This window comes from Anneissia japonica, unplaced genomic scaffold (genome assembly GCF_011630105.1).
Source record: "Anneissia japonica isolate Jap-2015-1 unplaced genomic scaffold, ASM1163010v1 scaffold212_len457575_cov179, whole genome shotgun sequence".
Taxonomy (NCBI): domain Eukaryota; kingdom Metazoa; phylum Echinodermata; class Crinoidea; order Comatulida; family Comatulidae; genus Anneissia; species Anneissia japonica.
The window spans coordinates 292,723-307,052 of NW_022758217.1; the positions used below are offsets into that span (position 1 = coordinate 292,723).

Below are 14,330 nucleotides of genomic sequence, written 5' to 3' on the forward strand. Positions count from 1 at the left end.
GTGAAGAAAATTATATGGTGAAACTAATAGAATATGATAAGAAAATACATCAACAAATAAGAAGAGAAGGGAAAACAAAACGCTTAGCAAAAACGTGCAGGATGAACAAACGAGTAATGAAAAAAATAGTGAATATCACCTTACAATTTCTTTCACGGACAAAACCAGGGCAGAACAATTCCCTGAATAACACCAACTGAATAACTAGTAAACAAAACAAATGAGAGCAAAATCTTGCTCAACACATTCTATTAATGTTAGTAGAATTATATTAATTTATTTCAGTATATACGCATCTATCTTACACACCAAAAAATAAACGCCTCCCACGAATAATAAAACGCATAAACGCCCACGGGCGTTTATTCAACTACTTTAAACTGAAACTGAAGGGGGCGGCAAACTAACTTAACTTAATCTAAAATTGGAGCTTAGCAAATAAATAAATAGGGAAGTTACTGTTTTGTTAAAATAAAAAATATACTGTAGGCCCAGGCCTATATGCAAGCCGGTTTAAATTTCAGACGATAACGCATGGTAAGATTTAATTTAGTTTCCTTCCGCATATTTTGTTTATTTTATTCAAGTATTAATAAGTGTGACTGAAGTCTTAGGCCTAGGCCTAGCCCTGAAAAGCATATTGCCATTGGTGGCCGGTGGGACCAGCCCAGGCGAAGCCGTGCATGACGGGTTATGGGTACGGGTTGGCATGGGTACAGCTTGACTTGTATTCTCAACCGATATTGGCAGGCCATCGTCTGGTAGCCCAGCTAGGCCTACCCTACGAGACACAATGGCTAATGCCTCATCTCAAGAGATTTATATGCAACTTTTCTTGTTTTTTCCGTAATAATCCCTATCTGCTGGTGGCTATCCAACGTACAACAACAGTGAACAGGGGAGTCCATCATACTGTACACCACAATAATAATATTAATAATAAAATTCTGTTCCTGAACTTCCTTTATCTGTCTGCTCTCTCTGCCTTGTGGTAGACGTACAGTAAAGCTCACCCACTTGAACATGCACAAAATAAAATTGGGCCGATTTTGGGGGTGCGCTTATCCCTGGCCTGAGGAGTCTCTTCTTTTCAATCAAAAGGAAATTTTCATCACTGCATGTCTAATTCAAATATTTGATATTTTTTAGAGTATTTAGTATCTGAGGATGTTTGGTAGTAGTAAAAAATAGACATAAACGTAGTTCTTTGTTTTTTGCTTTTTAATAACAGGAGGAAAGGGACGTGACTTCAAATATACACAACTGAGAGACTTCAACAGGAAACAAAATGCCCCTTTTTGGCCCAAAGTTCACCCCAAAGAAAACACCACCTCGGAGATCATCGTCTCTGAACAACTTAAACAAGCTTGAGAGTTCCATCCGAGAGGAAGAATATGGATTACAGTACGATGTCGCCCGACTCAAACTTGGTGGACAGGAACTCAAGTTTGATAAAGAAAATGGTGTCTGGATATCAGGTACTGAAATGTATTTGCTTTTGCAAAACTGTGTATTTAGCAAGGTCAGTTCATCAAGCTCAAGTTGATCATTTGGGAACCTAAATGATCTATAACCAAGTCTTCTAGGAAGCATAAAGGGTGGAAACTGACCATTTGGGACCCTCCATCCTCTACATCGAATTATCTTCAAAGCTTGGAGAGTGCAGAGTTAATCATCAGGACCCCCAAAGCTACAGTATAGCCAAGTTTCTTAGTAAACATAGACGGTGGCAACTGATCACTTGGGACCTTAGCTATGCTGTAGCCGCCTTCCGTTTGTTTCAATTTGCATATTGTATACTGTGTTACTGTATTGTATGGAAAATAAATGCATGTTTGATTTGATTTGAAGTCTGTTCATGAGTAGAGCTGGTTATTTGGTCCTGTAGATTATCTCCGTAACCAAGTCTCTTTATGAGGGTCAGTTATCTTCTTCTTTGTTAAGTTGCAGCCTTCATCTAGTTGAAAATTGGGCAACTGTGTAAGGGTTACCATTTTTATTGTTTACAAAATAAAGTGAAATGCAATTAATAAATATACTGTAAATAAATATAATATAAATTAATAAATATAAATATTTTTCAATATACGGTAGCAGTTAAACTTTCCTAAGTTGACTTTGCCCAACTCGAATAATTTCTAAGTCGAACTTATTTTACATGCCAAATTGTTGTTTTTTCCATTAATTAACAAGTCGAAGTCAAATATCATCCAAGTCGAACAATTTTTCAATGGCATTTAGGATTCGACTGTATTGTATATTTAAAGAAAATACAACATTTCAGTGTGTTCTTGTATTTTACACTGATTTATTTTTCTATTTTATTCCTTTTCCATTGTACTCCCTTTAATGATTCCACTTATATGTGACACTGTATGGTGAAATAATCTTTATTTTAGATGGAGGTGGAGGAGGTGGTGGTGTAAGCCAGCGAGAATTTATGAAATTGCGAAAGCAAAACCAGAATTTACTTGAGGAGAACAACTTGTTGAAATTGAAGATGGAGGTCCTTCTTGATATGGTAAGTAAAAATGGTGCCAACGGCTGTCAGTAAGCCTACTCAATTACAGGATAATTAGATTTGTGAAACACAATAGAATGTGGGATTGCCCTGTTTAAACCCCACTGTAGTTGTGAAAGCTTATACAGTTCATCCTGCAATGCGAGACCATCTTTGGGACCTGAAAATTTGGGGTGGTCCTGGGGTTGATCTCCAATAAGAGGGCTAGCTTTGTGTTGAAAGGTTGAAGATTGTTATTTGGGTCTTTGGAAAAGTGGTCTCGAATTAGAGGGGTCTCCAATTGGAGGGTGCACTGTAAATCTAAAATAATCTAAAGTTAACAAACGATTAGCTCTAAACGCTATCATGAAGTGGATATGCTAACGGTTAGCGAGCGCTATCGGTAAGCAAATTGATCTCATATTTATCCTTAGACGTATGCATTTCCAATTTTCTATTGGCCATTGATCCATTTTCTGTATGAACGCAATGGTGAGCGCTTATGTTGTTAATCTGGATCCTAACCATTAGCTGGTGTGTGTGAACACAGCCTATAATTGCTACCTCCATTTATACAGTAGTAATTATATTGCTCTATAGACAATACAATACAGTACTATTGTTTTTCTGAAAATGTATTGCAGTAAGGTTTGATTTTGTGTAATACAGGGCTCCCTCTAATTAAACACCACTTTTGGGACCAGGGTGTCTATGGTCTTTAGCAGTTTTGGTCTCTAATTAGAGGGAGACCTGTATTTCCTATTAAAAATCTCAACTTGAATGTAATTATTGTTTGTCTTGTTTTCATAGCTTGCTGAAACCACCGCCGAGAAACATTTCCTAGAGAAAGAAATTGATGATTATGGTACCGGGACAACAAGTAGCAAACGATCCTCAAAAAGATGATGCTAATTATAGTATTTTATTACAATGGAATTAATTACAGTGGCATCTGGGCTATCTTCTGAACTAACTTGGAATACTTTGATTTGATTTTGTACCCAGAATCTGCCAACATCCACAAGTTTCTTCAGACATTCAGTCTTGACCTAGCAGTGTCTACAGCTATCACCCTATATATGGTATGATGTTATCTATCCAACTTTAAGAAGCAGCTTTATGTTGTCGGGACACTTTGATCCATCTTTAGCATTCTGCATTCTATTTACAGACTTTACATTTTGTTACACCATGTAATTCAGCTTATATGCTGCAAATTGGTTAGTTGAAATAAAAGATAAAGATAGCGATAAAAAAATCCCAACCACTGTTTTAATGTTGTCTACCTAACTGCAGAGTGCTAACCAGGCATTACTGTTTTTAAAATGCTAGTTAGCATTTGTTCAATGAACTGTGTCTATTCACAATATGGTGTTCAGCAAGCTACGTGACACTGTGTAGCATTAGACATGTTTATTTATTGGTCGATGTTATTTACCCGAGAATTGTTTTCTTTTACCGAGTACAAAAACAAAGTAACAATTGATTTGTCGGTCAGGGAATTACATAGTAATGTTGATCATTCTGAATTCTGTAGCAAGTTATTCTGTACAGTTGTAAATAAATTAATAATAATTGGATTTGGAGTGTGTTGATTCATGCATTCTGTTTTATATTGTGGGCTTTGAATGAATTTAATAGATAAAAAATTAAAAAAAAAGGTCTTCCTGTATGTTGTAGAATTTGATGTGTAATAATAAATATTGTGAACACCACAACAATATTTAATATTTTTCTGCAGTTTTGAATGTCATGTTCAGTGACGAATCCAGAATTAAAATTAGAGGGGGCCCAAGGAAGGCTTCTACAGATGGAGGGTCTGGAGCACCATGGTTGGGGCTGAGAGGCTTCTACAGATGGAGGGTCTGGAGCACCATGGTTGGGGCTGAGAGGCTTCTACAGATGGAGGGTCTGGACCACCATTGGTTGGGGCTGAGGTAAGACATTTTATGATTATGGCACTTGAAAGTGGTTTCCCCACCACAGTTGAATTTGCCAACGATGTCTATTTACCAACTATTGCTGTAAAGATTAATCCAGCTAATTTAATGAGCATAATTATGTTAAATTCGACAACAGTTAACTAAGAAAAGAAAGAAGAAAATATTATCCTGGGGCAGATGCAGATGGTGCAATTGTATTGTGTTTTTGTACTGCCAAATCCTCTATCCACCTCAGTTATCCCATTCTAAATTATAATTGATAAACACAAATACAAAGTAAACAATTTAAATGTACTGTACACCAATATTCAATTTTATTTTAGCTTAACAAAAGCAGTTCAGTACATCTCCGAAACAAATACATAAATTGAAACCATACTTCTCTTTTATGAGGTACTCTATATTATATAACACCCATATATGGGCATGATGATATCGCACTCATACATGGAGAAATCACACTTATTGCGGCTGTTGCATGTAGAACCAAACCTAACCCTTGTTGGTTACTGTAGCACCAAACATTGAATTTTGACTCCCCTTAAAACATGATTATAAAAACACTGCATGAACATCAAATTGAGTAAATCTGTATGACCTCTGCCTCCTCATTTAAGTTCAAAGTTTATTTCATCAGCATGGAATGTTCAGTGGTTAAAGGATCGCGGTCTTAACAGCCCCATTTCCATTCTGATACTCAGTTGATAATAAAAGACAACTATTGCGGTTATCGGGCAGTTTGCTGGATGCCACCTGGAGGTCCTAGTCCGGCTGGGAATCCTGGCATCCCCCCAGAAGCTGCATTAGGCCCAAGAAGGATCTGAAAAAGTCACAATTATTTGATCAATATACAGTAAGTAAATGACATACAAAACTGCAGGTTATTGTTATTCAGGACTGAAAATGGCCTGGCCTCAAAATGCTAAAACTTCATAGGCACATATTCTGTATAGAATGTATGATATGAAGTGTTGTCATGTGTCATGTACAAAAAATTATCACAAAAACAATGTAAGGCAAACACTTCTATACATTTTAGTTTAATTTATCTTACCGTATATTCTCGCGAATAAGACAAGGCTTAAAATAGCAAATTACAATTTAAAAAATAAAAAAACAGGATCATCTTAATCGTGCAATATATACATTTTTTATTTTTTAAATCATGTTCATTTTAGGCGAGACTTTTTTATTCCTTGATTCACATACTTACTTTTTTAAAGATCATCGGAGGAGGGCAGAATAAAAATAAATATAAAATATTGTTTTCTTATTTAGTAAGTTTTGCCAGATGGAGGAAAAAACAAAAATAAAATTTTATTGGTGAATGTAAAATGAGATGGTTAAATGCTTCAAATTTATATAATTAGGAAGAAATATACATATCTTATCTTTGGAGATTTCAAGGCAAATAAAGAAAAACTTTTGTTTTTTTTTCTGAAATTTCCATTTTTCATGGCGGTGGGTTCGCTAAACAAGGTATAAAAAACGTCTCGCCTTATGTGTGGATCATTTGTAATGTACAGTATTTGTATATGGTGCAAAGCTTCTATCACTCAAACCAGCCAGGAAATATTGAATTTCTACATTTCTACTACATTGAATCATGTTTATTTTTTAACAAACCTGTCTTTGATGTTGCAACTGAGCTTGTTCCATCTGAGCCATTTCGGCCTCAAAAACTATTGGAAGAAAGAGGATCATGAATGAGGTAGAAGCAATCCATGTTGCACTTCGCCCAAACCTAAAAGCGCCAACTGCACCTTTCCATGAAAGTGTAGCTGCTAAACTGGTGATGTTGCGAACTGGTGTGGGAAACATCTCGGAGAGGGCACATATTCTCTCAAATATTGTTTCATCTTCAAAATCCTGTGTAAAACCACAAAGACAGAAAAAAAAATGTAGCACTGAAGTTCCTCAAGTAAAATTCATAAAACATGGTGACCCTCCCTAGCCTAGCCTAGGCCTATCTTATCTATCTATGCAGGAGGCACTCACTACTGTAAATGATAGTGGCTTAAGATAGTTAAAGACCCTCTAGCTGCAGTAGGCCTAGTTGTGATCTTGTTGGCATTGTCTGGACAAGACCTATCACGAGCTAGGCTAGGCGACCAGTGAATCCCGGCCTTCCTCTAACTAGGCTAGGCCTAGGCTACCTAGGTAGGCCTAACTTGGGCCGGCCTAGGCCTGGCCCAACCTCCATAGGCTAGGCCTAGCGCTGTCGCATGATATGGGGAAATAAATATATAGACAAGTGTAACACAACAATTAATAACTTAACACACCTCTTCCAATTCTGATCCATCAGTGACCTCCTGAATTGTTAGTTCTTCAGACATGACTTTTATTTAGGAAACACGTTCCGCTCGCATAAATTTATCCCTCTTTCGACGATTGGAACAGTTCTGATATCGTCGCCTGGTGGCGCACCAACAAATTTCTATTTATAAATGAATTTCATAGCGTATCTTTGTTTTACCTATCTTTATACCTCCATGGTTTTACAGTAGTTCGTCACTTTTATAAGCTAACTTTATGTATTATGCATGTGATGTTCAGGAAGAATTATTCGTTAGAAACTATATTTAGGATCCATGTTCTGAATGATAGGACCTTAATTGTTAATAATTAGTTGTCTAAATTCTGAACACTAATTTGGGTATAGTGAATAACAATTTTCTACAACTCATAATTCTTGGCTTTTGGTTGATAGTAAATCTTTAGTCAACAAAACGAACGTCCCAATCAGGTTAGTCTATTGTTTTGGCGGAAACTTTCCGTATCAGGCGTACTAGCGCGTGCTGGTGTCCAGGATGATAGGAGGAAGAAACCCTTGACAAACCGGAAATATCAGCTGGTACAGTACCGGTATTTTATGAGTCGCTACCCAACTATCACTTTAATATAAAAACATAGTAAGATTCCTTAAACTCGTTACTGGACACTTTCAGTCGGCACTATGATGGACAATTTTTGTAAATATTTTGTTGGTCGAATAAATAAACTAAAATAAAATCAGTGCTTTAGGGAGCACTCTGCAGTACCAACATTTTGGTTTATTTTGTAGCGGCCAGTAGGCCTACCTTATGTTAATTTTCAATAAAATTAAATTAATTTATGATAATTTTTCAAAGCATATCGTGATTAGTATATCTAGTGACACTCACCTTATAAGAATGGCAAAGGGTAGGAAACTATGGAGTTCCATGAGAGCCAACGCTCTAATAGAGCACGGCCGGTACTATTCAATATTCATCCATCTGTCCATTTCACTAATGCAACAGTGGCGGATTTAAGGAAGGGGGTCCGAGCAGGCATAAATTTTCTTTCCTCAGCTCCAAACATGGCAGGGTTGAGGTAGGTCTATCTATGGAAGTCCCTGGGCCCCCTTTATTTCAAATTCCTGGATCCGCCACTGATTCATTCATTCATTCAATGATATATATGATAGATGAAAGGATGACATCCTTTCATCTATCCATCTTTACTTTCATTTGTCTTTCTGTACGTTTATTGCTTTGTTATTTTTAGCCATTTTTTTACTAGTACTGTAAAATCAAACACACAGGAAGTAACTTTAGCCTTGTCTGTAAATTCTGTTTTCAACGGAAGTTATTGTTCTGTTTTTGACATCGAAAGGTTTTATGTGGTCTAAAATACATGATATTTGATCCACTGAGTGTCTTATTGAACTTCCACAGGACGGAATTTCTTCAATGAAACAATATATTATTTTTTTTAAATATGAATAAAATCATTCGTCAATATTATTGACCAATAGGTTAACGAACGCGCTAAAGCAATTCATATGTTTTCCGTGATTCCCTTTTATTGATTTCTTTGCAAGTATCGCATACGAATTCCAATATACATTAAAATCAAACATACAAAAGCTAGATGAAAGTAACATGTTAACAGATCCAACATGTTAATAGAAATTTTACATCCCCGGTAAATTATGAATAGACCGATGTGAGTGGAGAGAATATGTATATGTACGTATAAAAAGATGTACTGTTGTTATCGATCTGTGTTTGCTGTTGGGAGGCTCACAAGTCGAACGTGGCGATCCAGTAGTGGGTGAGCTCGATTATTTACAACTTATTTACACCAACCATGGTGGGGCTGAGGTGGGCGTGGCAACTTGAACTTTATTTTGTCCCCGTCAGATATTCTCTGGATCCGCCCCTGGCTCTTTCTGTCTACACATCTGTTAACATGAGAATTAACTTCCTTTTGATTTAAAAATTTACCTTGTACCTTATTGTACCTCTTCAAGGCCCAGCCTCGAAATAAGTAATACTGATTACTCTAGTCAAATTGTATCTTTGAAAAGTCTAGAGCAATTATTGAATTAACTAAATCTACTGTAGATAACAACATACATTGAACAACGACTTTTGGAATGGCGCCATATAAACGGAACGATTTGATGGATTGATCGATCGATCGATCGATCGATTGATTATCTGTTTGATTGATTGATTGATTACTGATCTGACTGACTGACTGACTGACTGACTGATTGATTGATTGATTGATTGATTGATTTATTGATTGATTGATTGATTGATCTAAGAGTTGGTTTTAAGTGGTGGGGACCCCTATTTTTAACATCAAATTGTTACGTTATTATAACCTTATCTAACGTGAAATTGTTAGCTTGGAACCTAACACTATTATATTTAATCTTGGAAAATGTTTAATAAACAGCGCCAGCGCTGAACTACAAAGCAGCCCTAAATATAATGTGTAGTCGAATACAATTTCAATACTTCGCATTACAAACTATATACTACGGTTAAATCAAGAAAATAAATCCATATGTTTATGTACTGAACTTCCTAAAAATAGAAAATTACCATACGTAATAAATCCACTCAACCCATGGAGTTGAGAATATTATTATTAATAATAATATATTAGACTTACATAGAGCTCAGTATGACCTACTTTTATTTCAAATGTTAAGAATCGCATTACACCGCGGAACTAGAAGACGCCTCCACAGATATGATCATATCTCGGTTATTACAAATTGATTTTATGGATTTATTTACAGTAATGTCACGTACATTCAAACCGAGATTTTCTTTCTGGCAAATTTACACTAATCCCACGGAAAATCCCCACCTACAAGATGGAAGTGATGCTAATAAAAACAAATGTCTCAATATGAGGCTTAGAGAATGTGTGTAGTCGTGAGACAAAAACACTGATTTTAACCCCATGTCTGTGGGATTTGAAGTTATTATAGTTAATCAAAATCGGTCTAAAATGCCTTATTTTTTTGTTCATTAAATATTGGATTCATTATTATTATTATTAACATTATTATAATAATAACATTATCCTAATTATTGATATCTTTGAGTATATAGATCATTCATCGTATTGAACTTGTACTGGAATGCACTTCTTGCATTGCTAAACAAACTCCATAATTCGGAATGTTTGGTTCATCAACGTATTTAAGCTATATTTGAACTGCTTCAGACATGATATTAGTTTAATTAGCTCACACTATGAATTTCAAATTTGCATTGCATAATTCCTGCAGAAGTTTTACATAATTCACACTAAATTACTCATATCACATTATTATACAAAATTGTGGTTAAGTTCCCGTTTCATTGTTCATGTTCGAGTCACATCAGCCGAAATCACACTCATTTTTTAAAGTTCGCGCTACATCGTCCAAGTTCGCTTTAAACAATCCTGTGGTAAATCATCCTCAACGTTGCGAATCATGACTGGTTTTAGAACAATAGTCTGCTTTTTCTGCTTCCTAGTGACAGTGCCAAACTGTGTCACGATTTTAGCCTCATGAGGTCGCACATCCAAGGTAGTTGACTCTTCCATCGCATCGCATAAGTCGAAATCAAGGCTTTTCATGCGCAGAACTTTAGGTTGGATGTCAGGAGGTTCATCGTAGTATTGTGTCAATGCACGTCGCTGCGGAACTTGTCCACATCTTTCATAGTCATGGTTAAGCTCTGTGTCATCTAGAATAGTTAGATAAGAATGTGCAGGGTAATGGGACGAATATGCATTCAATGTGTCTCCTAGAGTGTCAATTGACACAGTGGACTCACCAATAGGTAATAAGTAACCACCATCTTTGTCATCATTTTCAGACGTGTAGCCATAACTGTCTGTGTCTCTAGAATAGCGGCATTGCTGGTCTTGGCTGGCTGTGCGATCATTTAAGGCCTTGTTAAGCAGTGACATTGGGAGATCGTCTATTTCTGCATAAATGCTTTCATCGCTTCCTTTGAAGCGTTTGAAAATAGCTGAATAAATATTATAGCCCTTTCTTTGACTCCTAGTGATGCTGAGTAATATACACAACAAACTTACGATAAAAATTATGAGGATAGGGATCGTGATCATCGCCACAACAAGAAGTATACTTTCTGTGTTTGACGTAATTATTGGCATTGCTGTCACAGCCTCTGTCCGGGATCTTGCACCAACATATGTTGTACGATTTTGTTTAGAGATAGTAAAAATTGGAATACTGGTTGTTGAGTCCTCTGTCATATTTTCGTAATCAAAGTTCACTTCGTAAATAGTTGAATAGACCACCATATCATTAATCGCCAAACATGAATAAGTACCTTCATCTTGGATAATCTGTTCACCTTCTAATTGTTGTGTATATGTAGTTTGGTATGCCAGATAACCTGCTCTTGGTTCATATGACCAACAGTATGTAAAGTAGTTGGATGTATTTGATAATAGTGGATGTTGGCAGTCCAACATAATTGAGCTACCAACAGCAATAGATTTTTTGTTGGTGGTTACTTCAGAGCTGGAACACGATTCTATAAAGTGTTCACACGTTAAATCTTTAATGCTGTTACTGTAATTATAACAAGTTGGAGATTCTTCTACCTTAGAATTAGGCTTACATGTCAATTGAGTCAAATCATCAACCATGTCAATAATGACATCATCGCACCCACACTGTGGTGGGTGGGTCTTCAAGAACCGACTTAGTGGTGCAGAAGAACAGCCGCATGTCAAAGGGTTTCCCGACAAGTGAAGACTTTCAAGATTTGGAAACGCCTGCAGCATGCTTCCAGAAACTGTCGAAAGTCTATTATCTTCTAAGCAAAGCATTTGCACTGATGAAAATCTTACAGTATTATTGTAACTTTTTTGAATTTGACTATCTGGTTGGAGACTCACCGAAATATCATCAAACAGAACATCATGTATCATATTTCTTGATAGTACAACAACTGACAATTTATTAAGATAGGTTATGGCGCTTAAATCTATGCTCAAAATATTATTATCGCTGAGCACAAGTTTCACCAAGTTCGTTAGATGTACCAGACTGGAAGGAATTTCTGTCAGTAGATTTGAGTCAAGCCAAAGTTCTCGAAGGTTTGGCATACTGCTGAAGGCAGTTTTAGATATATTTCTAATTCTATTATGTGATAAAGTGAGAATTTCCAGATTTCTCAACTGCTTTCCTTTACCGGCAATGTGGTCAATTGACATGAGTCTGTTGTTTCTCAAACATAATATTGTCAGACGATTTAAACCACGAAAAGACGAGCCTCCAAGTTTGCGAACATAATTGTCGCCCATGTACAACTCCTGAAGACTAGACATTTCTTCAAAACCAGCCACCTTTTTAAGCCTGTTGTTCATCAAATCAAGTACCTTTAATTTTTTTAACCTGCCAAAATTTACCAATTGTAACGTTTCCATTTCGATGGCATTTCTACGTAGAATAAGCTTTCTCAGATTTAGCATATCAACAAAAGATTCTTTATCCATCTTACTTATATCATTACCGGAAATATTTAAAACTTGCAAATTGGCCAGACCTTTGAAGTGATTGCGATTTATGTTTTTGATATCATTTATTTGTAGGTGAAGTTCTTTTAATGAAGTCAAACTTCTAAAACTGAAATCACATATCGACGTTATCCTATTTTCTGACAAATCAAGAAAAGTTAAGTTTCCAAGACCATAAAAATTGCAAGCGCTGATATTTCGAATTCTGTTTCCTTTCAAGTTAAGACGTTGAAGAGATGGGAACACTAAGAACATCTCAGGTTCATGAGCGGAAGTATTGCTACTGACCACAGCCAACTTACTTTCAACATGTTCTGACAGTTTCTTGGGAACACAACATTGGTATGTACTGTTCTCCGGGCCTGGCTTAATTTCAAGCGTAGAAATTACATTTTTTGAGAGATCTAAAATGACTGATGTGGAACAAGAGTCTTGCATGACAGTCGATGCTTTTTTCCAATGTTCGATGCCACGATGATTGCACTTACATAGTTGTTTGTTTTCTTTGAACTCGCACCTTTTGCTTTTAAGTCCATATGTATTCACCAGCATTGTTACAGTAATAAAAAGAATCGCCAAGTTTTGCACGTAGAAAGACATCCTGGACCAGAGATGGTTTACTTGATTAACAAACCCAATGCTATAATAGGTAATATAAGCATGTCGGTGATTAAAATTATGTGCGCTTAACTGAGAAAGAACTGGGGAGGCTATGTGAGTGTGCCCGCTAATACGGGAATCTAATGATTAAGGTTAACTACTCGACGGGAAAACTATATGGATTGAGTTTAGGAAGCAATCAAGATGTTACGTACAAGGATTGTTTCTTGGTCTGACCCCGGTTTCCTTCCTTTAATACATTGACACTAAGTCCACCGCAGCTCAGGGTTATATGTACAGACATCATAAAACACACATTTTTATTATCAACAGAGGCGAATCCAGAAATGTCCGAAAGGTGGGGGGGGGGACATCGAGAGACAACACTAGGGGGTCCGAGGACATGCCCCGACCTAAAGCCGCCCCTGTTAATATATACCACTATATACCGGTACTCAACTGTACCGTAAGTCATTTCAATCAAATTATAAAGTTATCGATATTAACAGTTTTCTATAAAATCGAAAATTCTACACAGTAATTATTCATTCATATATATAATAAATATAGGCCTATATATATGTATACTTAATTGAAGTCAGTTACATATTATTTAAGAGACTCGATGACTCTTTAGTTCTTACTAAGAATTCAGTTTTCGTTTTTCACAACGTCAAAATTCTGACCGTAGGCTGCCCATGTCTCAAAACAGATTGAGGGAGGACACAAAGTTTCTTCTTCTGAGTACCTTTATTTAGGTGTAGGTGGTACATAAAACAATAAAATAATACACATTAAAGAAAATAAAACCAACTTTTACTATAAAGTTCGTTCAACGTGTTTGAGTCCACAAATGGTATCGGTCTACTGCTGCAAGCAAGTCTCCTTCTGGTATGGCACGCAAAACTTGCAATTTGCTTCCAGATGCCACAATATACTAAACGTTTTCTTAGCCATTGGTTCCGTGTTACTTGTTTCAATTTAGTCCACACCTTACCTTATACAAAACACAGTCCTGACCATTTCACCATAAAATATAAAAAGCACAGTGAACAAAAATAACTGTTAATCTGTGACGTATTGCGAATATCATGACCGACTAAACACACTATGTACAGGTTCTCTTGTTTACGACAAGATAACCTTTTGATTGGTCAGAATAACAATCCCTGGTCAGACGAATACTGTCTGAGACTAAGAGGAGGAAAGCAACCATCACCCTCTTCGAGAAAAAATAGTGTTTCATATTATATCATAATAATATATAAGCCAATTGAAATCTGATTGCAAAAATACACAATGTAATAGTCTAATCTATTTATAAGAAAACAGTTAAAACACAGTTTTTAAAGGGAGTACAAGTTAATATTTTAAAAATGAGGAAAAAAAGGTGAGAAAAAATGTACATAGTATATAAAAATATAAGTCTATGCTAATGTCTATGCATATATATATATATATATATATATATA

General features: G+C 36.1%; 3 protein-coding genes across 3 annotated transcripts; 1 reads left to right on the forward strand and 2 right to left on the reverse strand.

The window, feature by feature from the left end:
* Window positions 1–402: 402 nt before the first annotated feature.
* LOC117125213 (protein chibby homolog 1-like) lies at window positions 403–3,678 on the forward strand. The gene is made up of 4 exons (XM_033271660.1): window positions 403–537; window positions 1,232–1,478; window positions 2,400–2,521; window positions 3,311–3,678. The coding sequence occupies exons 2-4, from the start codon at window positions 1,289–1,291 to the stop codon at window positions 3,404–3,406; spliced, it is 408 nt and encodes a 135-aa protein (XP_033127551.1). The 5' UTR covers window positions 403–537; window positions 1,232–1,288; the 3' UTR covers window positions 3,407–3,678.
* A 1,047-nt stretch (window positions 3,679–4,725) lies between these two features.
* On the reverse strand, window positions 4,726–6,883 carry LOC117125214 (mitochondrial import receptor subunit TOM22 homolog). The gene is made up of 3 exons (XM_033271661.1): window positions 6,729–6,883; window positions 6,070–6,312; window positions 4,726–5,263 (listed from the first exon to the last, which is right to left on the reverse strand). The coding sequence occupies exons 1-3, from the start codon at window positions 6,780–6,782 to the stop codon at window positions 5,171–5,173; spliced, it is 390 nt and encodes a 129-aa protein (XP_033127552.1). The 5' UTR covers window positions 6,783–6,883; the 3' UTR covers window positions 4,726–5,170.
* Window positions 6,884–8,609: 1,726 nt separating this feature from the next.
* LOC117125212 lies at window positions 8,610–13,010 on the reverse strand. The gene has a single exon (XM_033271658.1). The coding sequence runs from the start codon at window positions 12,856–12,858 to the stop codon at window positions 10,132–10,134; it is 2,727 nt and encodes a 908-aa protein (XP_033127549.1). The 5' UTR covers window positions 12,859–13,010; the 3' UTR covers window positions 8,610–10,131.
* Window positions 13,011–14,330: the final 1,320 nt, after the last annotated feature.

Excerpts from the sequence above, each read along its gene's own strand:
- LOC117125214 (XM_033271661.1), bottom strand. The coding sequence starts at position 6,782 with ATGTCTGAAGAACTAACAATTCAGGAGGTCACTGATGGATCAGAATTG. Across the intron at positions 6,313-6,728 it reads ATGGATCAGAATTGGAAGAG|GATTTTGAAGATGAAACAAT; the intron begins GTGTGTTAAGTT and ends GGTTTTACACAG. Across the intron at positions 5,264-6,069 it reads AGTTGCAACATCAAAGACAG|ATCCTTCTTGGGCCTAATGC; the intron begins GTTTGTTAAAAA and ends TGACTTTTTCAG.
- LOC117125213 (XM_033271660.1), top strand. The coding sequence starts at position 1,289 with ATGCCCCTTTTTGGCCCAAAGTTCACCCCAAAGAAAACACCACCTCGG. Across the intron at positions 1,479-2,399 it reads AAATGGTGTCTGGATATCAG|ATGGAGGTGGAGGAGGTGGT; the intron begins GTACTGAAATGT and ends TCTTTATTTTAG. Across the intron at positions 2,522-3,310 it reads TGGAGGTCCTTCTTGATATG|CTTGCTGAAACCACCGCCGA; the intron begins GTAAGTAAAAAT and ends TTGTTTTCATAG.
- LOC117125212 (XM_033271658.1), bottom strand. The coding sequence starts at position 12,858 with ATGTCTTTCTACGTGCAAAACTTGGCGATTCTTTTTATTACTGTAACA.